The sequence below is a fragment of the Cupressus sempervirens genome, chromosome 11 (genome assembly GCF_028749045.1).
Source record: "Cupressus sempervirens isolate cs-2001-9-10 chromosome 11, ASM2874904v1, whole genome shotgun sequence".
Classification (NCBI taxonomy): domain Eukaryota; kingdom Viridiplantae; phylum Streptophyta; class Pinopsida; order Cupressales; family Cupressaceae; genus Cupressus; species Cupressus sempervirens.
The window spans coordinates 476,855,409-476,882,310 of record NC_143128.1 but is presented as its reverse complement, the minus strand read 5'-3'; the positions used below and the strand labels follow the sequence as shown (position 1 = coordinate 476,882,310).

The following is a 26,902-nucleotide window of genomic DNA, read 5'->3' as shown; positions in this document are numbered from 1 at the left end:
GGTCAGGCTATTTTTAGCAGTTTTGGAGTTATAAAGATAGATCCCTGCTATTTTTAGAAAAGGGGTATGGTCATATGCAGTTTTATCATGTTAGCTCCCAATCCAAATGACATTCAAAAAATGTTGAGTAATAATGGAGATATTAATGTTTATTTAGTTAAAATAAACATTATTGGTTTTGAGCCTATATTGTTAAGTTATAATATATAACTTAAGTGAGGGTCATGATATTATAAAAGGGGCCATTGTTTCAATTAATTGTGGGTCCAAGCTTATGGAAAAATTAAAAGGGATTTTCTAAGTTTTAATGTAATGACATTTTTTATGTTATTATTATATCTTTTATCCCACATTGAGCGTGGAGACTCATTCTGGAGTCGAGGAGTCCTTATAAACAAACCTTGTCTTCCTTCAAGAGCAGGTTATGAGAAGTGCTTAAAAACTTTGCCTTGTGAAATTTCTTGAAGTTGTGGCAACAAGGGTTTCTACAAGTTTGAGAAGAATTCAAACTGTGGAGGACGTAGTATCTTCAGAGTTGATGCAATTTGAGGGTGTGAAATATCACTTGAATTTTGCCTGTGAGTTGACTTCATTCTGGAGTCAATATTGTGTTTAATAGGAAAGAATTGGATGAATCTGTTACAGGTTGGAAGGGGTTATAACAGAAGCTACAATGTTGTGAACAGTATAGCGCTACAGTGAATTAAAAATCAGAGATTTAATATTGATAGGCGCTGCCCAAGGAGGAAGTAACCAGCAACGTGGTTGCGTATCGGAGACAAAAATCAAGTTTTTTTTCAACTATTAATGATGATGTTTTTAATGTATGCTTCCAGCAATAAGTATTGTACAAACATTAGGAGCCATCTGAATAAGTGAATTTGATTAGCATTATAATCATATTTGAGTTATAATTTGAGGTAGATTAGTTTTCAATATTTTTCTTTTCTTTTCATCAACTAAAAAACCCAAAAACAGCTTAAAACATTCAAAAACAAACCAAAAACAATTATTACACCCAGGGAAACAAACAGTGATCAGCGTAGAGCCTATTTGGGGTTCTTACAAGCAATACAAGTTTATTGTCTGTATCTGTTGATGATTCGGCCTCAGATTCACCATCACGTCTTAGAAGATAAAGAACATTCAGAGCAGTATGCATGTGAGGAAATGGTCCCCAAGTGTGCAGATAATAATGTTGCCAATGACGATGATGCTCCAAGTTTCACAACAGAAAAAAAACACAACTTCTTCCTTTGATTGAGAGACCTCAATAATATTCTACAAGCACTATATTTTCTTCATCTTGGCATCCTCAAAAATGCCTCTTGAGATATAGAATTGTAGTGTATTTTGTAAATCTTCTGAATTTTTGTTCCGAATGAAAGGGTAGCAAAGCCTCAGAGACGTTGCAGAGTTTGAAGAATTTGTCATTAATTTATGAATCTAAAGCAGAAATCCAATCCCAAATGCCTGGGAATACGCCTTTAATTGAATTGACATTGTTGGTGGTTTTCTTGTTGATCCCAAGGTCTGTCTTTTTCTTTTTCTATGTTGTTCAATTTGTCCACAGGATGGCAGGAAGGATGCTCTGATACCACTTGTAATGTCTTGTTTTAGGACATTCCATAATTTCCTCTTGAGTTTTGTAAAATTTATTATATTTCATATGATATCTTCTCAAAGTTGATATTTGATATATATAGATGGTATTTCATAGAGACGTGCCCTTTCAATAAAGTCAAATAATTAAATAATTATATTAATTATATTAATTATATTAATTATATATTTATATTTATATATTTATATATTAATAAAATTTGATTATATTAATTAATATCATAAGATATATTATATTATATTATAATAGTATTGCTATATTAAAATATATCTCAGTTATTTATTATTTCATTCGTATTTTTATACTATTATTATAATACAAAATATATATAATATGATTATTATATAATATTACTTGTAATGTAATATTAATATTACTTTATAAAATATGTATTTATTATTTAAATTAATGGCCAAAATGGGGACATCACAGTCCTCCCCTCTCGAATTTGCTTGTCCTCAAGCAAAATCATTCATACGCGAACTTTGTCATAGACATAAAAAATATTTGCATTCAAAAGATTAGAAAGATTTATGAAATATACATTGAATGAAAACATGAAGCATACATGATGTAGATAGATCATGAAAACACAAAGCAGACATGATGCAGACAGATGAAGACACAGAGCAAACACGATGCAAACACATAAGACACACATTATGCATTTCCTTAATTGTAAACCTGCAACCAAAAAATCATTAGTATACATTATATATAAATCAATCTCCTGATAGGGTGTTTATAGTCTCAATCTATTTATTAACTCATCATTTTCTAAATATGGGAGGAGGAACCATAATAGGCTGCCCTGTTGCCCAACCAGTGGGCCTCACCATTCTCCCTCATTATTGTTACCTTCCTCCGATCATCATTTCCAAGAAGGTGCCTTTGTATGATGTACCCTGAGATGTCCCATCACCGAGGCCTTACCCGATACCCGTAGGCTTTATCCGATACCTCACGTGATGTCCCCAAGTCCATTCCACCGCAGGCCTTATCTCGACTTGGAGAATTATGATCTTAAGGTGATTCTATCAACTATTTTCCAAATAAGAAGTCTTTTAAAGCATAATCTTTGAAATATCAGATAGATAAACTTATCACTCAATTATAGGAGGAGAAACCATAATGGGATGCCCTGTTACCCAATCAGTGGGCCTCAACATTCTCCCTCATTATCATTACCTCTCTCTGACCATTATTTCCAAGAAGGTGCCCTTGTATGATGTACCCTGAGATGTCCCATCACCAAGGCCTTACCCGGTACCTATAGGCTTTATCCAGTACCTCGCGTGATGTCACCCAGCCCATTCCACCACAGGCCTTATCGCAACTTGGAGATGATGATCTTAGATTATTTTATTTTATTTAACAACATTCTTCCTGACAATAATTGAAAAAACTAATCTCACTTAGAATTCAACATTAGAATTTGGAAACTTAATTCTACTCAATCATTACTTAATTTTAATCATTTTATTTGATAATTATTTAATTATAACCTTATCGTCTTAGGGATTCAATCACTAATCAATTATAGGTATTGATAATAGATATTCAATATTCATGGAAAAAAAAAAATAATAATAATACTTGTTTCCCACTTACGAGTATATTTTGGCATAATAGTTATACGCAAAAATGATTTGGAAACTAGTTTCAATTTAAGATTTAATATCACAATTGTTGAACTTAATAGTAGACAAATCATTATTGATTGCTAAGATACACATCTATGCAATTATATCATTCCATTTAGTATTTATCTATAGAAAAAAATAAGTATAACATGAATATTTACATTTAATTATGTGCCTTACATACCTTTTTCCATCAATGATGCCACTAGTAATATCACTATTCATAATGATTGGATGACATTCTTCATTCTTTTACTTTCATTCATTGATAACACGAATGCTCTTCAATTTGAATCGAGGGTCTTGGTATTTTATTTACTTTTTAGCAAATAGGTTTGCATCAATTTGGGGCTGAATATTTAAGGGTATTACGTATTACAAATAGATGAACACCATCCTATTCCATAATGGCCCATCTCTCTTCGCAGTGAAAATATTAGATCCTGTACGATTCCCGAAAGACCTTGTGGGCTTATGGCTTCAATTGTTATGGAAATTCAACACCCTCTCCTTTGGACTTCTCCCAATCAGCTTTTTACCAAACACAAGGCATTTTTCTTCTTCCTACAATCTGTAAAACTCAATCTTCTACTTTTCATGGCCAAAAATACTCTATTAAGATTGACTTGCGCTAATTTCCCACAACGTCCAACTGAAAAGAATGCAAGGTTCTTAGCTGCACCCAGTTTGGCGACTCCCGTCTACCACTAATCACACATTTTCTGTTGGAAAATGGTCATGAGAACCCATCTTCAGATCACCTCGATTCCTCTTCCTTCCTTATATTGCCATGAGATTACTAACTGTAATGTGCAGAAGTAAAATCCTTCCAAAATGAAGATGCGTAAAGGATGGATAACTACACACAAAATGGTCCTCGCTGGTAAACAAAATACCTCCCAAAGAACTTTCTCAATGTAAACTCTTCGTCGTAGACATGATATAACTTTGTCCACATCACACTTGATTTTAGTAGTCTTATACTTCCTTTCTTCCATGTTTTATTTGTAATACCGCCCATAAGATCTTATATGTTTATATTTGCTTTATAATTATATTTGGTAAGACTAGTAGTACTTTTCTAAAGATAGAATTTAGAAAACTGAGTTAACCATAACCAGGCTATTTAGGGCAAAATGCAGTACTGCTCCGAGCTTAGATTGTCAAGGGAATGAAGTAGAATTGTCCAGTGGATTTTTGTCGTAGGGTGAAATACTTGCTTACGTTCTGCCTTACTCTACGATGAGATCTATTCCTTCATTGAATATGCAAGATGTTTATTATTATCACAAATTACCTTTTAACAAAATTTTTGAAAAATATGAAAAATCAACTCTAAATTCACTCGTAATGTCTCCTTTTGGGACATTATTTATTTTGCCTTCCATTTGCATTCCATTTGACATTATATATTTATTTCATATGATATCTTCTCAAAGTTGATATTTGATATATATATATATGGTATTTCATAGAGACGTGCCCTTTCAATAAAGTCAAATAATTAAATAATTATATTAATTATATTTTTATATTTATATATTTATATATTAATAAACTTTGATTATATTAATTAATATCATAAGATATATTATATTATATTATAATAGTATTCCTATATTAAAATATATCTCAATTATTTATTATTTCATTCATATTTTTATACTACTATTATAATACAAAATATATATAATATGATTATTATATAATATTACTTGTAATGTAATATTAATATTACTTTATACAATATGTATTTATTATTTAAATTAATGGCCAAAATGGGGACATCACATTTTACATGTTATAATGCTTGAGTAATTAGTGAGTTAAAAAAATTTATATGTATTTGATTTTATTAGTTTGAAAACTAATATTATTTCAGCAGTAGTTCATTCTTTAGTTTTCATAAATTCCTTCTTGTTCATGTTATGTGATTTCAAATCTATGCAAAGACATTAAAATCTGTATCAGTATAGTTGGTTCAGTTTTTGGGCATTTTAAAAGTGCCCATTACATTAACTAAGTTCACTTGGTTAACATAGGAAAATCTTTTTGTGATAATGTCTATCAAGTAGGGTAGGCTAACAAAGAATTTTCTTGTTTTGACATGTTGAGTTAAATGGATTTGTTTGTTGGTTCTAGCTAACTGGGGAGATGAACACTAATTATTCTAAGTTGTATTTAAGCTGACTTGACAATGTATAAGATATCAGTATAAGGTCAAGTTAAGGATTGAATGTGTAAGAGAGTGTGGAAGATAAGAAGATGCTTAGAGGAAGTGAATTGGAAGGATAAGAAGAATATCCTTGAGGAGTTGCAAAGATACATTCAATTACAAAGGATCAAGTATTCGAGCCAAAATTGAGATTTGAAATAAAAAATACAGTTACATCAGAAAATAAGTCATATCATTGTTACTCTCTAACCATTGTAGTATTGTATGAAATCTCCTAACCGAGTTAGCTTAGCAACTATTTTCCAAATCCTAAAGACCTCTAACAAGGCCACTCCTAACAAGGTGATTAAATCCTCTAATAGGACCACACCTAATAGTATGTTTTGTAACTTTTAATAGGGTTGGCTCCTAATAGGGCTCACTTCAAAAGAGTGAAAATTAGTAACTAGTTGCAATTGGTAGTTTTTCCCAAATTGATGTTAAATTTTGGTTTCACTTGTGTTCATGCTATTTATTTTATGTGTATGCAATTAAGTTAATTAAGGTTAATCATATATAATATCTTAAGTGCTACATGTTTAGTATTTTCTGAGTAACAATTGTTATTATAGTGCTTGTCGAGTTACAAAATATTGTTAGAGTTAACCGAGAGATTATGTGTTAATCGAGTAACACTAATTCTAGCAGAGTTTATGTTTTGAATTGACATCTAACGGATCTAGGATTTATTTTAGTGGTAACTAATTCAACCCTCCCATCTTAGTTACTCCTCTTATATTTCCAACAATTAGTTGAGTCATTTCAAGATTAGTTATCTTTTCCTTATTAGTAGTTTGTGGTACCCTTGAGGTAGATAGATTTTAGGGTTTCTTACCTAAGATTTGATTTTTATGATTTGATATATGTGTGTAGATCTTATAGTATCTCCCCTACATGGTAGGAGTGAACCTAACTAAGTTACCATGAGGTGGAGAGGTAGTGACTTCTTATCATTTGGGTTTACCCCACAGATTGATAGTGATGTTGGATGTTCCTTTGATGTAGTTGTAGCATTCTTATTTGTATCTCTTGGAGACTTTCTATTCAACTATTTTATGTAATGCCTACCCCTAGTTTGATTTTCAATTATTATTGTCGAACTATTTTAGGCCAACTTTATGATTATGTTTGATGATTAGTGGTACTTGATTTCCAAATTATTGGATATTGTTTCATACTCAGTTGATTATATGATGAGTTACTTGGTACTAGTTGTTCCATGTATGCATGATTATTCTACAAAGATGATTGTATATAGTGATTCCAATTATTTCATGATGATAGTTAGATGGATTATTTATATGTATTTTGTATGGATACTCACCTCATACTTGCATGCGTATGGTGTACCTATGTTTTATTTAATGTATGATGTTTCTAATATGGTTGAGGGAGGGAGTTGTGTCGATATCTACACAATGTAGCACTTCCTACCATTGTCTATTTAGTTTAGAATATATGTGTATGTACATGCATGAATTTTATGCAAATTGCAAGTACTAGGTATCAACTTTCTTGAATTGCTAGGATGAGTGTACCCTATCGCAATATCTCAATGGTAAAAGAGGGAAGATAACTCTTGAGTTTGAATCCTATCCTTAAGACAATTGTCCTAGAAAGTAGGACAAGTGCCTAAGTTGTCTATCCTTCCAAATTCATCAAGTGATGTAAATTTGTGATTATAACCCTTGAGTTTGATCTAGTTTTTTATGCTTTATAATGGGTTTTCATTTTTAGTCTTGTGGGTCTTTAGTGTTTTTCTATTATAATTAAATCAATTTAAAATAATAATTAATTACTTAATTTAATAGAAATATTATGAGAAAAAAATTGATATTTAGTTATATGTAATTAATTGAGAAATTAATTAAATAAAAGATTTAAATTTAAAGATATAGTTAAAGTCTAATTCTGGACATAATAGTATTTATTTAATTTAATAATAATATATTTAGGAGTTCATTTTTAAATAAATGCTAAATATTATTATTACTTAAGTTAATAAATATTTTTATCAAAAACGTCTCGAGAATTAATTAAAGAGGGAATAATATAGATATTTTAATTAAATGGAAAATTGATTGTGCATGAAAATTAAGATATAACTAAATAATATAGGTAAAGAGCTTTTCACATAATTGCACAATTAAAGCCCTAAATTTGTGGAAAAACTCTTTATTAGAAATTTAGAGTTCATTTCTCCATAACTGGGTTTTGGAGGAGCAATTTTGGAGAAGAAGGGTTTCAAAGAGAGGGAATTGTTTGCATACTCCGTGCATAATTCATCTTAGCATCAGATCCAGGTAGGATCTTGTGGGTTTATTTGTACAGTAGTTTTCTGCTCTTCAAATTCATGTCTTCTTCATGTCTGGATAAATCTATATTTTGAGTTTTAAGTTTGGGTTGAAACCCTTCTTGAGAAGAAATTGATGTCTGTTATGGTGTTATCTATAGTATCTAAAACCCTTGTTTGTTTAAATTTGGTAATTCATAAATTGAATTGTTTAAGAAATCTATGTTTTTTGGGTAGGGTTTAGAGAAGAAAATTAGGAATTTTATATAGAAAATTTGATTTGTTAAATGTAGTTGCCCTATCACATCTAATGGAGAGATCTCTTAGATATATAATTACATAGTAACTTGTAATTACATTACATTATTAAATATTAAAAATGAATTGGGGGCATTTATTTTTATTTTAATATAATAATAATAAAATTTAAAATATAATTTGGGTGGGCATGGCCACCACATCCCCACCCCGCTTCTCCTTTGTTTTCCTTCATCATTAGTGGTGTTTTATTTTTGGTCAAGCAGTAGTACTGCTACAGCAACAACAAGTACTCTTGTCACAACAATACCTTGTTGTGGCTACAATAGACTGTTGTGGCAGTACATTAATAGTTGACGGGCTTTAAAACGTAAATAGATTAGTGGGATTTTTTAATAGTTTGTAAATTTTGGTTTTTATTATTATTTTAATGAATATTGTAAGAATTTTCCTTAGGGAAAAATAACACCAAGATTAAGAAGCTCAAGCACTAACACAATATGGACCAATAATGGATGATTAGAATAACAATAATGAGAATATCGTACGTCTATACACACTAGAAGTGCCTATATATAAAGGCATCTTGAATGACTAGGAATTAGCAAAATGATAAGCCTCACAACTAAGCACATGTCCACTAAGAGTGGATTATCCTCCATTAAGCACAGGAGTTAGTGCGATGATGAGAGGATAAGCTTACATAGGTGTATCTCGTAAAGAGATGTTGTAGACACCATGTGCTTAATTAGAGTGAGGACAATTGTGTTGTCTACATGACAACTCAGATGAATATGCAAACTCTTGTGTTGTCATTAAGACAACTCATATGACTACACATACTCCTAGGTGTCTATATGATAAATAATAAAATAATGCATTTAACCTAAGTAAACTTAAGTAAAGTTTAATAGTAATTAATTATTTACACTAACACCCCCCCTTAAGTGCATCTTAGGGGAATGCACTTAAGCTCACAAAAGCTAGGATGAAAATGCATGATGGGTCCCTACTACTAGGCCATGTTAGGTACCCATGTACAAATGCAATGCTCTACATATAATGTGATGCAATGCAATGCAATCTCTTTAAAAATGGAGAAAGAGGGAAAACCGCATGGGAAAAACCATCCCCCAAAAAGAGAGATAAGTACAATAAAGAAGAAGAGAGAGAAGTCAAGTAACTCCCTTTTCTAAAATATCCTGCATCCCCAAGAGATCTTGCAAGTGAAGATACTTGACCTCGGTGAAGGATTTGGTGAAGATATCTACAATTTTCTCTATTGTAGGACAATACTACAATGCAATCACCTCCTCATGTATCAGCTCTCTGATATAGTACAAATGAACCTCCATATGTTTGGTCTACTGATGCTAAACTGGATGTTTTGAGATCTCAATAGCACTCTAATTATCACAATAAATGACTATGGGTTTAGGTATGTCAAATCCAAACTCCTTTGAAATATGTTGTAACCAAATAGCTTTTGTAGCCACAGTGACAACTCCTCGATACTCAACCTCAGTTGAAGAAAGAGCAATAGTGTTTTTCTTCTTACTCTACCAACAAATGGGGCTAGAACCAAGATGAAACATGTAACCTGAAGTAGACTTGTGAGAATCAAGATCCCCTACATAGTTTGAGTTTGTATATCCAACCAAATGAAGTCCAGTACCTATTGCATAGTGTATCCCATGTGTATGTGTACCCTATATGTAGTGCAAGATGCATTTGGCAGCCTTCCAATGAAGCTCATGTGGCTCTTGCATGAAGCAAGAAACTATGCCAATTGCAAAAGCTATGTCATGTGTCAAGTAGATGAGACTCCTAACCAACTGTCTATACAATGTAACATCAACAAGTGGATTGAAACACTTGGCCTCTAACTTAACACCTGAAAGAAAGGGAGTAGGAGCAAGCTTACAATCAGTCATGCAAAAGCGAACAAGTAAATCAAGAGTATACTTGGGTTGAGAAAGTGTGATCCTAGTTGAAGACAGTGTGATCTCAATACCAAGGAAATAATGAAGTAAACCCAAGTCTGTCATAGAAAATCTGTCCTAAAAAGAAGTCTTAACATTGGAAATGATGGATGAAGTACTTCTTGTAATGATCAAGTCATCTACATAAAGCACAAGTATTAAGTGTGAGTCATCCCTCTGAAGAATGTAGACATTCGAATCTGAATGACACTTATTGAATCTTGTTGAGAGTAGGAAGGAATCCATCTTGGCATACCAAGCCCGAGGAGCTTCCTTAAGACCATAGATAGACTTTTTCAATCTACAAACCAAAGTAGAATCCTGTATTAAACCCTGTGGTGCTCCATGTAAATTTCTTCAAGAAGAACACCATTCAAGAATGCACTCTTCACATCTATTTGATGAACAACCCAACCATGAGCTACAACAATAGCTAGTGTCAAACAAATGGAGTTCATCTTAACTACCGGTGCAAAGGTCTCAATATATGAACAATACCAAAAACCTGTGAGAAACTTTTGGCAACAAGTCTAGCCTTACATTTATCCACACTTCCATCCATTGCAAACTTGGTTTGATAGATCCACTTACATTGAACCAACTTTCTTCCCTTAGGAAGAGGAACTAAGTCCCAAGTGTTGTTTTTCATTAAAGAGTTATATTCTTCGTCCATGGCCTTGCCCCATTCAAGAACACTCAATGCTTCCTTAAATGACTATGGACCAAAAGAAATGGCAATATAAGCATGTGGAAATGATTTGTGTTGTGACCTTGTTCTCTTAGTATCTAAGGGATTCCCCACCAATGAACCTATTGAATCAAGTGTTTGTTGTGCCCAACGAGGTCTAGTGGAAGAAGAAGAAGGAATATCTTGAACTATTTGTTGACTCTACGAAGGTGGTGTCTTGTGAGTCAAAGTTGAAGGAATATCATCTTCCAAGTCACCATCATCACTTTCCATGAAGGAAGAAGGAAGAGTTGAAGAAGTCAAGCTTGGATAAGTTTCTTCAAAGTGAACACTCCTCTCAAAGAATATTTCATGTGTCTCTGGATCCATGAGTTTGTATGCCTTAATGTGGTCAAGATATCCAACAAATATACAAGGTTTTCTTTGAGGTTCCAATGCCTTCCATTTTTGTGGAGGTATCCTTGCCCATGTTGGATAACCAAAAACTTTAAAGTGTTTTACACTTGGTTTTTTGCCACACCAAGCCTCAAAAGGTGTAATTCCATCTAAGGCCTTATAGGGACTTCTATTTTGGATGTAATTTTCACAATTCATGCCTTCTGCCCAAAAAAAAAAATGATCTAGAGATTTATGTTGAAGCATACAAGTGGTCATTTCCTTAAGGGTTCTATTCTTCCATTCATCACATGTTTGATCAACATTCCATCCTTAATGGGTTCACCACAATCCTAAGTTGTGCCTTCTACTTGGGTAAGATAGTCATTGATGGTGTAAAAAATCCTAGGATCCAATTTGAGAAGATTGTCCTCAATGGTGTAGGCCATATCTTCATCTAGTACCCATAAAATGCATCAAGTTTATCCCAGACTTCTATTGGATTATTAAGGTTCCTAATGTGATATTTGACAAGATCTGAGATATTCTTTAACAAGGTTCCTAGGGCCATTTCTTATTTTGATGCCCAGTCTTCTTTACGAGACTCATCTGCATCATCATCAGGTTTCTTTGTTGCACTAGTTACATAACCCAATAAACTTTTTTCAACTAATGGTTCCTTTATCTTTTCTTTCCAAGTAGCATAATTATGCGGTGTTAACTTAGAGAAAGAACCTATAATGCAAAAGAAAGAGCACAATATTAAGGAGACACAAGAACACAAGACACCCCCCCCCCCCCCCCCCCATGCCACAAACGAATGCTTTGGGCACTTTATATGTAGTGCATTTACAATAGGGCACTTGTCAAAATGGATAAAAGTGGACTTCTGATTTTGATGTTTACAACCTTCTCTTGAAGTTCAAAATTGGTACTTAGCAATGTAGTTCAGATATACAACAATTTTAAAGTTTAATCAAAGCAATACAATGCAAAAAAGGACCTATTTCTGAAGGTGGTATTTTTATCCACACAAGCATATAATTTGATTGCATATCTAGAAAGTAGACAAAAAATTAAGCACTTTCAAAAAAATAGAACTTGAAAATGTGTCCAGATGAGCTCATACAAAGCATTTGAAGTTGCAAAATGCAAGATTGGATAGGTATAGTTACCAAAAATTGAATTTTCTAATAAATCCATACATAACACTTGAAAATAATAGCACCACTAAAAAATTCAGAAATTTTTGGCCTAAATCAAAAAAATTGCACCTGATTTGGGGTCTGAATGACTGAAATATGGCCTCCCAAAGTTGTACTGTCAAATCAAGACTACATATGGAGAGGGGTTTGTAGAGGAAAACACTATGTTAAAATTGACATCCAAATGGCCCTCATGACAATGCAATTTAGCCTACTAGTGATGGTCAAATGATGGTCAAATTTAGGCTCGAGGTTATGATGACATCAACAAAAAAAGGCCAGTTGGATGACATGGCCATATGGACTAACATGTCAAATGACATCAGTAATGTATGGATTGTATGTGTGGCAGCTGATTGGGATACACATGGGCACTGTCGATGTGGCAGATGACATATTCAAAGTTTTCTCTACATGGATGGTACAGAGCCGCCTATGTGGCTGGCAGAATATTGGTGGTCACTAACAGTCCTTTGCTAGTGGCTGATGGAAGATCACCAATGGGGGTTGTCTACAATGCTAGAGTTTTAGAGAAGTCGACAGAAGCGGAGGACGCTGGGGAAATAGTTGCCAATGGGAAGGAGTTCAACGGTCAATGGTGGTGTGGGATATTAATCCCACATTCACTGCAATAAACCCTCTTTTGGTGCTAAAAACCATAGGGCCATGGTGAATGAAGTGGCTTGGAGGCCGTCAATTATATTGGAAGTTTGCCAGTTCGTGTGCCATGGAATGTTGGATGTTGTTGATTATGTTAGGTTCATTAGTTATGATGTAAATATCAACAAATATGAGGAATATGTTATCAGATTTGTATGGAATATTCCACCGCGGGTGTTGGGATTTGACCACCCAATTTTCTACACTAAAAATTGCTTCTCTACATGACTAATAGGCTAAAAAATTCCAAAAAAAATATAGTAGATCTAGAAAAAAATTGCAGAGATGTGTATATAAAAAATGCAAATCTGAAAATAAATTGCACAAATCTAAAAGATCATACCAATTTCGCAAATTGGGCCTTCAGGTTCCATTTTGCAAAAAAAATTGCCTCAAATTTGACTATGGCCTAGGGTAGGCAAATTTATAGTCAAAATTCATTGAATCGACACTCTAGATGCAATAGTGAAGTCTGCTTTGTCTCTAGATACTCCCACTAACTGCATATACTCCAGATCTGAATTAAGGTCCTCCAAGAGGTGAAGCAAAAATGGTCTCCAATGGCTATGTAAAGAGAAGCACCCTCATCTCTGATACCATGTAAGAATTTTGCTTAGGGCAAAATAACACCAAAATCAAGAAGCTCAAGCACTAGCACAATATGGACCAATAATGGATGATCAAAATAACAACAATGAGAATATCATATGTCCATACACACTAGAAGTGCTTGTATATAAAGACATCTAAAATAACTAGGAGTTAGGAAAGTATAAGCCTCACAACTAAGAACATCAGATCTATAAGATTTCCATAATCCATGAAAATGAGTTTTAATTTCTGAATTAGATTTTGTATAATTTTTTACCATCAACACTTCAGATCATACTACATGATCCATCGTCAGGATGCAAGAGAACAGGAAGAACAAAAAATAATTTTTTTGTTCTTCTTGTTCTCTTGCATCCTGAGGATGGATCATGTAGTATGATCTGAAACGTTGATTGTAAAAAATTATAAACAATCTAATCCAGAAATTAAAACTCAACTAAGCACATGTTCACTAAGAGTGGATTATCTTACATTGAGCACAGGAGTTAGTGTGATGATGAGAGGATAAGCTTATATAGGTGTATCTCGTAAAGAGATGTTGTAGACACCATGTGCTTAATTAGAGTGCAAACAACTGTGTTGTCTACATGACAACTCAGATGAATATGCAAACTCCTATGTTGTCATGAAGACAACTCATATGACTGCACATACTCCTAGGTGTCTATATGATAAATAATAGAATAATGCATTTAACCTAATAAAACTTAAGTGTAATAATAATTAATTATTTACACTAACAAATATTAATTTTATTTAATGTTATCTAATATATTAAATATTAATAATTTTTAATATATTAAATGTTAATAACTTTAAAATATTAAATGTTATTAATAATATTATTTTATTAATAGATTAGTAATTGTTTATTAGTAATTTAAAATAAATTAGTTTAAAATAAATAATTATTATCATTAATAAATTTATGATTATTGATTTAATTTTTAATAATATTTAATTAAGGTTTTTAATTTATTCATTATTAAAATGTATTTGAACCATAAATTGTGAATTGATTGTTTAGTAAACTCAGATTTTACTTGGTGGTTTAATTTTAGATATAAAAATATTTTCTATATTTCGAAAACCTTAGAAATCTTGATACTTGAAAAAGATGAAAACTGTAACCTAGTTGTTTATTGAATCTTATGTTTTGATAACAAATTGAACTATGAATCAATGTGTAAATTACTTTTTATGATTTGTTGAGTGTTGAGACTCATGTGGACTCGGAAACATTAGCAAATTGACACCAGGGGAATTTTATGATTCAGAAACCTTAGTAATTATAATACTTTGAGAAAACAAAAACATAAACTCTGATTGAGATTGAAAACTCTATAAACAATAATACTTGGAAAAGAAAACTGAAACCTTACTTGTATATCAAATCTTGTGCTTGAAAACGAAATGAAAATTTGAACCTTACTATTAACTCAAACTATGTGTTTTCAAAACCAAACAAAAACTATGAAACTAAATTGCTAGTTGTATGTTTTCTTGTGCATTGGGTTTGGGGTTGATTTAGTTATTTAACCAAATTAGGATGTTTACCAAAGGCTTGAGAAGTTTGTTCTGTAATGTCATGATGATGTTTTGTATACGCTCTTTTATACCCAACATTGGTGATGTGTAGCGTGTTTCTATGATGAGTTTGATCTATTGGTGGGTATTGCTTTCAAGTGCTTGGGTGGAATTGAGGTGAATGGTGTGACTTTTGTAATATAATCATTGAGTCTTCGATTAATTATCTTTGGATTTCTTTCCAGTTGCTTGTATAGGACCAAGGTGATTATGAGTTATTATTTTTAGGTGATGTCATGGTGTTGTATATGTGTACTTGATTTTGGATCAATCCTATTAGGATGATTGTATTGATGAAATCTATGATTTTGACCAGTGACATTTTTAGTACTTTTCAATTGCTTGTTTAAGAACTAATGTGTGATTTATGGTTGTATAAGACCACCTTCTTTTACTGAGGTTAGGGTGGGTTATCTGTATGTCTTGTTTGGAAGTGGCTTGCAATGGAGGCCGGAGCCCTAAGAGGCTGCTTGGGTAACCCATTGTAGATTATTTTAATAAATGATAAAACTAAATTAAATGAGAGTAAAATGAATTAATAAGAGTCATTGTTTTTCCTTGCCCATGCCTCAAGTGCTAGTACAGGTTAGGATGGGAGTAGAGAGGGTGCTTGGTTGCAACCTTGCTTCGTTAGTATGCCTTGTCAATACAAAAGGATACTAGTGCCACATAGTCACTAGGGAGCCAGAGTCTGGTCAAGTTGCTGCAGTAACCTTAGAGTTGGCTCATGCGATGACACTTGCCCACTTACATAGTAGATTTCCTATGTACCTTTGTTGCCTCTGGGTTTAGATGTCTTTTGTGTCTTGGTACCTTGAGTTAGCTTGCTTTCAAGTTTTTCTTGACCTAGATGTTGATTTTGACTTTTGAGTTTATTATCTTGTATGAAACTTGAGACTATCTTCTCAGTGCAGTGGGAGTGGACCATTTAGGTTCCATGAGGACTGGTGATAGTGCTTTTTACTTTTACCATTGAGATCCAACAGTTCAATGTCGTGGCTAGAGTTCCTTGTTTAGTATTTCCTTTCATTCTATTCTTGTGTACTATGATGGATGATTATACCTATTGTATTGTATTTGATTTCATTGATCTTATGAGATAATGTAATCTATTTTTATGATATATATTCTTTCAGTCTTTCATACCCCATGACATGTACAGTGGATGATTGTGCATTTTGAATATTGCCAAATGGCATTCGAGATAATTGTATATTATTTAAATGGATTCGTACTTCTGGTGATTCTTTAATGTGGATGTGTTATATATTAGTTTTAGTATTAATTAAACTTAAATGTGATTCCAAGTCATAAGACCCTTAAGAGATGTAACCTATTTATGTGCTGCTTATGCACGAGTGTATGTTATTGTTTTTGCTTTTTTTTATAACTGTTGTTGTATATTATCTTTTCAAAAAAAAGTTTGGCAAACTTAGTAAAATTTTAAGTTATATTATTTTGGGTTCCCTGGCGGGGCATTACAATCTATCTATCTATGTATTTTTGTATTTTGAATCTTAAGATCCTACAGGATGATGTATTGTATTCTTCTATGACATGTGTAGTGGATGTACTTCCTTTTATCAATTGTACTTATGTAGTCACTATGAGGTTATGTATATGCTACTCATTTATAGATGTGGACATTGCACTTGAGATTAAATCTAATTAATAAAACTTTCATACATGTGACACAACGTGAAGGAACCATTGAGAAATGGAATATGTATTGTAATGCTTATGTGTACGTGTTATATTGCTTCTAAATTGTTATCATGATGTTGCATAAATGTTTTTTTTTAAATAAAAATGGTTAAGCAAACACTGTAACATAATATGTTAGTTTCTCTTTGGTTCCCGAGCGAGGCATGACAAAAAGCACAAGCCAATCCAAACTTGAGACCTTGTAAAGTTCGCTATGGATGAAATATGGTGCAAAGATAATGGTAAAACTTGCAAAGAAGATAATCTTCTAAAAAGAAAGGATGAGCCTCAGTGAAAGAGAAGTCTAATAAGGTGTATTCTATGGGTAGCAAGGAGGAAAAAACATATGAGAAGAAACAATAGTGATCTTAATGCAATAGATACTATGATTCTTAGCCTAGTTTCCTAGAATAATAGTTTAAGATTAATATAGAGCGGAATGTCAAAAGTCAAGTGATATATCTCCATTCTATTTGATTTTGGGACTACCAAAAAACTCTATGGAATCGTTGTGCTCAATCATGAGGATAATCAATTTGTGCTATTATGCTTTTTAAAAGGATGTCACCTATTTTGTGTTACAATGCATTTATTAAAAAAATCATATATTTTGCGTTGTCATGCATTTTAAACCCCTAAACTGAGAAGAATGTCAAATGTGAGTTTGAATATCCACATTCTATTTGATTCTAGGACCGGTAAGAAACTCCAAAACCACCCCATGCATTTAGCAATATTATTGTTTTAGCAGCAAAAACATCTACATTATTCAACTATCCTTAAAACTCATATCATGTTTGAAATATTCTTTCCTTAGACAAAATGAACATAATTTACATAATTTCTGCACATAGAGAACAATAAAGATGAAATCTTCCCACCAAATATTTTACCGTATACAAACAAATTATGACCAAACTTTCTATATAAAAAATACAATGACATTATGTGACATAATTTAACAAAAGAAAACCCTTGCGCCCTTCAAAGATACAAATACCCCTAAATATTAAACTCAAATTCAACACTAGTGAACATAAAAATATATATGAAAATAATAAAAAAATAAAATATACATTTTTCCTTTTCTATAATTATTTAGTGGAGCCACGGACAGCATTTTTATTTTATTTTTCTTTGAAAATAAAGCATAGCAATATTTACAATCTTATTGGTCTGATATGGGAGACAGTTAATCACCATTACGATGCATCGTAGGGTATAGGATCTGGCCAATTACCTTTACGCCATTAAAACCAGATTTGATTGCATAATGTGTTCCTTCTCAGCTCTAACCAGATAGTACTATGTGCGTATTTAAACTGTTGCCTTGCCGTTATGAATACATCAGCAGGCATTTAGGCTGGAACCAGTTCTACCCTATCCAGTAATGTAGCTGCCAATCGCTCCTCCAGGATCACGAGGTAAAGATACGTGAGAACAAGAAGAAAAGCATCAGAGAATTAAGGCAGGTAACAAGAACTGGGGAAGAAATTTGGAATGTAAAATGTTGGAAATTCCTTTTCTTTACTCGTTATAATTAGTTGCTGTTGATTGTTGCACTGCCGCAATTTGAACCCGTGACCTATCTTTCGCTTCAACATTGTGCAAATGCGCCTGCAGATATTTTATACTCCTTTTGGGTCAGTTTTGTTTGGCTACAGTTGAAATTCCAACTTTATTAGACTATTTAAGTTATTCTCTGTAAGTCTTTTGTTGAAACCCTAGTTTCCATCTCACCTTGTAATACAAAACCCGAATCCTCCACCGCTGAAAGTTGGTGATCATAGTAGGATCATGAGATTCAGATGCCAAACACACCGTTTATGCATCATCTTCCATGCCGAGTGAAATCCCCAAACTACTTTCAATCTAACCCTTGGCTACCCAGCCAACTAAAACCTAGATCATAAAGTAGAGATTTTTTTTAAAGAAAAAGTTATCTTATTGGTGTGAAAAAGAGCGTCTTCTCGGTATAATTTAGTTATAGTTGGCTCAATAGACGCTTCCTCTTATCTACATCTACAATTTTGTTTTGATGACCGAAAGTGATACACTTGACAGTCTTACAGTTTGAAAAATCATAGTAGGCTGCAGCATCTAAGATAAAAAATATAAACACTCTCTACCATTATACCACATCACCTCATTCTCTTCTCCTAGTTGTCATTGCAGGTTACCCTTCTCTCTCTTTCTTTATGTGCACCAAGTTATAAAGAATCCATACACAACAAATAGATTATCGGCAAATATATCCAAAATCCATGTATTCCTATAATTGACATGATGTCACGCAAGTTAAACTCGGCTTCATAGCATAAGTACCTTTTCCAAAGATTCTTGATAAGTTTTTCATCAACCTAGAAACAATTGTCGATGCTGGTTCAAAAGATCCATACAAATTGACGACTTCACAGTGAAACAAAAATTCATAAATAACTGCTTCTGACATAAAGTTCAAATCTTTATGCATGCTCAATTCAACTTAATTTTGTGTTGATGTTCAACTGTGACGAGTTTGTTTATTGATATTCATCTAGTGATTTATTTGTTATTTGGAAACTCTTCTCTTTACAGTTGGGAACGCTTCTATAACCACAAGAATGTGAGCATGAGTTAATCCAACTAGTCACTTAACCTATTAAGCTTGTGTGTCTTGCAAAACCATTTCATTATGTTTAATACACTATTGATGATTAGATAAATGTCAAGAGCATCCCTGAAAAGTAAAACATACGCAATTTCCATCAAAATGATCACCAATTTCCATTCAAATATATTTATAATTAATCAACTCAAGCCATATGCCTCTGTATTTATCACATGCTTGATTTTCTACAACCCTATTGATTTGCATTGGACACAAATCTGTAGTCCTAGAACATAACGTGTGACTTTTACTATTTGCATTTGCTTACTGATCTTTTCCGAGCCATATCATATACTAGGTGTGAAGTACTAAAATTCATTTAGTCCTTTTTCAAGATTTTGGAAAAGAATTGCTTTCTTGAGAAGCCCATACCCATTTGAGTTGTTATCTTGTTTCTTTAACTCAGTTTTTGTTGATTGTAGGGTGCCTTGGACAAAAGTACAGGGATTTTAGTACATATGATATGAACATCTTCAACCATGGCACTCAATATAAAACTTTTTTTATGTTTCAATCTAGTTTGTCTTGGAGAATCTTTTGGTCTCTTTGAGATTTGCAAGCACCGCAGTAAACAAGAGTGATGCTATATTGGGCCTTGGCATTATATACATCTGAACACACCTCAATAGAATAGGGTGATGATATGATAAGATGTTGTTCACGCTTTAAGAATTTTCATTGATAAATGTGCCATCAAATTTTAATGAAGGTAATAATTTCAGAAAAACTGAAATAGCAATAACCCCATGATGTGATTTGTTATGTTATAAAAGTTAAAGCAAAGGCAGATGATAAAAAAATGTCATCAAAGCCAAAATTCAATCCTCTCTAAACATTTGTTATGGCCCAAAAGTCATGGAGAAGCTCAGCCTCAAGCACATGGCCATGACTTTTAGAAGCACAGTAAGATCTAAACACACATTAATAAAAGATTCATCTGCAGTTCCCATACTACTCTTTCTGCACATTGGAGAACTCATTTTAGTTTGTAAAGAGTTTTCATCAATAAATGATAATGAATTGTAAGTTTGAAGACATCCATACCCAACGAGACTAGAATGCATATAAAAGCCAAAATTAAAAGCCAGACATAATCCAATAAAAAAGGTTATGGCTAATTCTTAAATGTCTTCTCATCATCAACTAAGGCATGAAATCATCTAGTTTGTGCAAATCATAGCTTATTTCTGTAACATATTTCCACATTTACACCAACCAGACTATAAGGAGACAATTGGATCTGAGTAGACTCTCCTTGTATACAAATTATAGCACTGACAAACTTCTGACTATGACTATTGTGAAAGAAGCAAAAATGGGTATAAACTATAAAGTTTGCAACTCTCTCTAATACATCTCATGCTCTATAAATTGGTCAGAAGATCATTTACAGACCATGCATGACCATACATGTGCACATGCATTGATGGAGTAATAAATAATAACAAGGAAAACATCCCAGCCTTTGTTTTTTATCATCTCAAAATCCCTTAGTCCTGCTACAGCCAATCTGCTTTCATACTCTTTAGGAAAGAGACTTCAAAATCCTTGTTGAGAATCTTAAAAATGACTAGACTTACCTCGGTCCAGAGAGGCGGATTGCTGATAGCATGTCCTCGCTGTTATAATCAGAAGGATTTGAAGGATTGGATGAGGTTCCCTCCTCACTGGTAGATTTCAACAAACTGTTATGTATGCGGAAACCAGTTTGGTAAGAAACTGGTGGTTGTGATATATACATGAGACCCTCAAGCATTTGGACCACTTTTCCCATAGATGGCCTTAAAGAAAAATCTTCTTGAATACACCACAAGGCAACTTTGACCGCCCTTGAAAGCCTTTCATCAGAAGGATCATAGTCAAGCTCTGGATCTAGTAAGCATTCCAGTTTTTGTTCTTCTATCTGCTTGAAAGCATAAGCTGGAAAATAAGTTTTTTCAGAAGCTTCTTCGTGAATAAAATTCTTCCTTCCACCAATAATTTCTAGTAGGACCATGCCAAAGCTGTATACATCACTCTTCTCTGAAATAGCATAGGTGGTTAGCCACTCTGGAGCAAGATAGCCACGTGTACCCCTTAAGGTCGTAAAGACATGGCTCTGTTCTCTGGTCATAAGTTTTGCAAGCCCAAAGTCTGACACCTTAGCAACATAGTTATCATCTAACAGAATATTTTCTGGCTTTATGTCACAGTGAATTATTCTAACACTACAATCTTCGTGCAAGTAAGCTAATCCTTTTGCAGTTCCAAGGGCAATATTGAATCTTCTGTCCCAATCCAAGATGACCCCTTGCTTCTTGTTTCCGAATAAGAATCTGTCAAGAGACATATTGGCCATGAATTCATAGACCAGTAACCGATGCAAGCCCTCTGCACAGAACCCTCTGAGTCTAACAAGGTGAACATGATGTATGCTGCCAATGGTAGCTACCTCTGCATGGAATTCTTTCTTGCCTTGCCCAATACCCTCTAACTTTTTCACTGCCACTATGCTACCATCTGGTAGTGTACCCTCATAAACTGACCCAAAACCTCCTCTACCGATCCTCATGCTAAAATTATTTGTCGCATCTTGGAGCTGCCTATACGAGAACCTGGTTGGCAGGCCAGGTATGTTGTTCAAGAATCTCTCATCATCTGAAGATTCATTCAGAGTATCAGGTGCTTCCTTCTTCCTAAAAAACCGGTATCCAATATAGACAATCCCAATAAGTACAATCACGGTAACCACTGCAATGATTACAATGAAGATAGAATGGTTTGAATTGCCTTTGCCTGATCCTGAATTTGTGCTGTTTGTTGAGTTGCTAAAACCCTTCAAGTATGCGACAAATGCAGTGGAATCATCCGTGGAGGTCTTAAGATTCCCTATTTGGTTGAAAAGGTAACAGTTACCTGAATTTTTTTCAAAGAAAAGAACACTGCAAGAGCAGTTCATGTTGCAGGCTTTTTGGCAACCCTCTAACTGAGATATTTTTAAAGGACTAACAAACTCATTTGCAAAGTAAGTTAGATCGTCTCCTAGTTTATAAAAACTTACAGGGTCATTAGAGCTACCACAAAGTGGCAAAGGTGCTGGGACACATGAAGAACCATACATTGAATTCAAGAGATGAGGACATTGACATTGCCCATTATTTTGGCAGACAAAGTAAGACGCACATGCACTAGGCAATTGACAATTATCTGCCGGGATCACTGTCTGATCTGGAATGATTGGGCCTAATGTTTGAATGAATTGAAATGTTAAAGTTCCCCCCTGACCTAACACAGCTGCACGAAATGCAGCTCCTAATGGAAAGCTTGACAAGATGAATTGGCTTAGCAAATTTTGCTCATTATCATACATACCCAAATATCTATCGGTTAAAGTTGCCATCACAGGGGAGCCACCCAACACAATTGTTTTCCGGGGGTCAGCCTCCATCGTCCAGTAAATCTGAGGAGGATTATGATCGGCGTACATTACCAGATTGCCTGCCTGCATTTCCAGAATATAATGACCAGAAGAGAGATTCTGTGCACTAGATTTGCTCACCAGCTTCATTCCAACTTTGAGACTCTGATTCGAGAGAAGAGTATCTGTTGGGTGGTCAAAACTTTGCCATTTGATGTTTGAGGAATTATCTAACAACACCAAATTACCAGATTCTTGCAACTCCATTACCCCAACACCCTTGCCTCCTGTTTGGGTCGACCATATAACATTACCATCTTTTGTCAAGGATGAGTTGCCATCTTTTGAGAACAGAAACTGATCAGAAGACGATATCGGGGTGTCCCTATTGGCAGTCCAGACAATCAAATCACTATTTGTATTCTTTATTGACAGAAAGAAGGCCGCTGCATCTGGTGTTGGTGTGAATATTCCAAGTACAAATGTCTTGTTTGCTGAATAAAGCGCATTGCCACCATAGTCAATCCAACTCATTTGATTTCCCAGAAACACAGGCTGCACTGGCCCAACACGTGGAGCTGCAGAATAACATCTCTGAACGACCCAGAGAATAATTGCTACCGATACAACGTTCATTTTGAAAGGTTGCCATTGGAGATGTGGTAAAGCTCGAGATATAGTCATATGATCCAGCAGCAGGGAGGTTGAAAATAAAAACAAACCTTACCCTTCTTAACCAGATATTTTAGGCTGATGGTTTCTACAATACAAGACTTTCTAGCAGATATTTCTCTCTTAATTCCAAGCATGGTGATTCAATTCCCAACAGTTGCAATACATTGAATACGTCCCAATACAGTATCAAACCCTCATATAAGCTTTTGAGTACTTAACGGATCAGTACAGAATTCACTCGGCTTTCAGAATTACTACCATCTAGTGGCAAAGGATATTTCCTCCGTGAGGAGACTTCAGCAGACATCTTCAAAATTTCCAAACCATGCTACAACTAAAATCCCCAAACCAATAAGTTACTATTTTATTCCACAAAAATCTCCTTCTTTAAGATATCTAAACCAGGAAGCCGCTAATCTAGTCCAAAGATATATTACCCTAGTAGAAGACGGCACCCAAGTTTGGAGATAGACAGCAAGCTCTCTGTTCCAAAACCTGCTGAGCCATAAACCAAAACTCTTCAATCTGTCGTGCAAATTTAAACATCAATTTACAATTCTTTTCCAAAAAACTTCTGCCTAGGCCGATGTAAGATATAACAATTGGACAGAATCATGGGCAATTCATCACCATTACCAAGTCCTATTTTAGCAGAAAATTTGAAATCCATCGTCCCAACTGGGTTTGACTTGGCCTGGCTGAATCAAAATATTAAAAAACCCCTTTTTAAGGATTACTTCTGCCAACCATTTTAACACTTATTGTATAATGCAATTAAAAAATATAAATCTGGGACAGAGTTTTGACCTATGGGGTTTTTCCCACCATCGAGCCTTATTTTCAGCTTATAATTTATAACCCCGTGAGTCCAACTAAACTTTGATCTTGTCTGGGCCATCGTCGGATGCCAACCCCGATTTATAGCTAATAAAATCAAGACTTCAACATGATTTCGTCATGTATGACTCGGCTGAGGAATTGGACATTTTTAGCCAAGGTCAATCCTTGTTACGAATTATCCAGAATAAATGCACCGTCTTAAAGGGTGATTGTCCAGGTCATAAGCATTTGTCAAAGACACTGCTCCATCAACTTCAATGGTCCGATCTATAATCCATGTTCCATCCAATTAATTTTGGTTTCCGCAATTACTGTCTCTTTCAGTATTTAATGACTCCAAATCTGATACAGCTCGAATTAACATTACTTAATTCAATGCATCTCCTTCCAAGTTGCAAAATTAGGTCTAGGAAATCCATGGTTTTCAAAAAACAAGAACCGGGACCCATTTCCAACCCGCGGTACCTGGATAAGTATTTACCCAAAAAGAAAACAGACAAGAGGCTAATCTGTTCTACCTGCCTTCATTAATGGCGCCTGTCAGATCTCATGACCCACCAACTTGGGCTCATGACCGTCCAACTTGGCACATTAACGCCTTCTCCAACAGCCAGTCTGTCTCAGAGCACTTCCAGACCACCACCACCACCATGCTATGATAAGACTCTTCTCAGCCTATCACATTAGCTTGCATTATCATGTCCCTGCCGTGTTCATACTCGTGTTTCTCATGCTTTAGTTCAAGACCCTTCTGTCAAAATCTGTTGCTTTAGGTGGTCATCAACTGCTCAATCTTTCTTCAGGTCGGAGGATCAGGGGAAGATTCGATTCGCGAGATGCCTGATTGTCCAAAGTAATAATTTTTGGCCATCTTTTCCCGTGGAGTATTTCTAGTTGCCATTTCGTCAAGCGGTTAACAAAACAATTGAGGAACACCGTTAAAAAATCCATCGTGGGGAGAGCACTTTACCAAATACTGCAATTATTTCTACAGGGCTGGGTGGATATAATTATAATATCCAGAGTTATTAATTGTTAAAGATTATAATAATACAACTGCTGATCAAAAGTCTGCAACTTCACCGGTTTTTAGATATTTTATTTGGCCAGTTGAGTGGGAAATGAATAAAGGCGATGGCACATGTCATCTTGTACGGCAGCTCATTTTAATATATAATATCTACTATGGTGATATTTTTAGTTTCCGCCAAGGCAGGAATACTTACTCATTCATGTCAATCTAAATATGACATTAACACTAATCAGTCAAATCCAAGAATTTAAAAGATTATATGAAATTTCAAATGTTAATATTTTTTCCTAATTTTTTATTATTTTATAAATCATATTTTTCATCTATTTTATTGGTCTAGACTTTTTTTTTTTGTAGGAGAGAAAATTAATTTTCTTCAACAAAAAAATACACATATTTTCTAGTAACTTCATCTTGCATTAATGAATGCATTAATTATAACTTTATCTTTTCCACATTTGTGACAAGTTGATAAGATTTTATTTTTTCAATCATTTTATCTTTCACCTCACACAACATGTCTAATCAATATTAATTATCACAATCTATTAAATATTTTTAATTTTTAATTTTAAATATATTTATTATTAATTTTACATTGATGTTTATTTTTGACTATTTGAGATAACTTGTTTCTAAATAAATTCAAATTATACTTCTATATATGTATAACTAATAAATATGTCTTTTTAATATAATTTCAATATGTTATATCTTTATATTTGAATTTCTAATTTTTTTAAAACTTTGTTTTTTTAATAAAAGTAGTTAAATTATTACTATTATTTTATTTTTGTAAAAATAAATTGAACAATATTATTTTTTAATTATATTTTATAATAGTATTTGTAATACGTATAATTGATAAGTGTTACAATTTTTAAATTATATTATTTATTATTATTAATATTTTTTATTTAACCAATTTATCATTTAATTTAAATACATTTAAAATTTAAATATATATTTTAATATTAAATTAATAATTATATTTTATATAAAAAACATACTAAAAAAAAATCACAAAATAGAAATAATTCGATTATGAAAGATATATAAATTATTATTAGGTTTTTATAAACTATGTATTAAAATTAAATAGTTATATTTAATTTCTTATTTATTACATCATATTTATTCATCAACATCAAATTTATATGTATTACATCTATTTATTGTTTACAAATGTACATATTAAATTATATAGATATTATTTCATAATTAAAAATTATTTAATTTTATGAAAATTTTGAAAATACAAAACATTAAATAGTAAATCTTTTCTAATTGTGTAAAATTAAACAATTAATTTTACTTATAAAATATTTTTATATTTTCAATACATTTTATTTTTTCTTATAGAAATGTGAGTTTTAATATAAAAATTAAATTTTTAGTTTCATTAATTAAAATATAATATATTTTAATTCTTTATTATAACCATGATTTTATTTTGATTAT

At 33.2% G+C, this 26,902-nt stretch overlaps 1 protein-coding gene and 1 long non-coding RNA gene across 2 annotated transcripts; one reads left to right on the top strand and one right to left on the bottom strand.

Moving 5' to 3' along the window:
- Positions 1–17,982: 17,982 nt before the first annotated feature.
- Positions 17,983–20,223, top strand: LOC149530445 (uncharacterized). The gene is made up of 2 exons (XR_016358531.1): positions 17,983–18,318; positions 19,919–20,223. It is a non-coding gene; the product is annotated as an uncharacterized LOC149530445 (long non-coding RNA).
- A 364-nt stretch (positions 20,224–20,587) lies between these two features.
- On the bottom strand, positions 20,588–25,316 carry SD2-5 (S-domain-2 5). Its single transcript, XM_089809130.1, has one exon. The coding sequence runs from the start codon at positions 23,575–23,577 to the stop codon at positions 21,073–21,075; it is 2,505 nt and encodes an 834-aa protein (XP_089665256.1). The 5' UTR covers positions 23,578–25,316; the 3' UTR covers positions 20,588–21,072.
- Positions 25,317–26,902: the final 1,586 nt, after the last annotated feature.

Excerpts from the sequence above, each read along its gene's own strand:
- SD2-5 (XM_089809130.1), bottom strand. The coding sequence starts at position 23,577 with ATGACTATATCTCGAGCTTTACCACATCTCCAATGGCAACCTTTCAAA.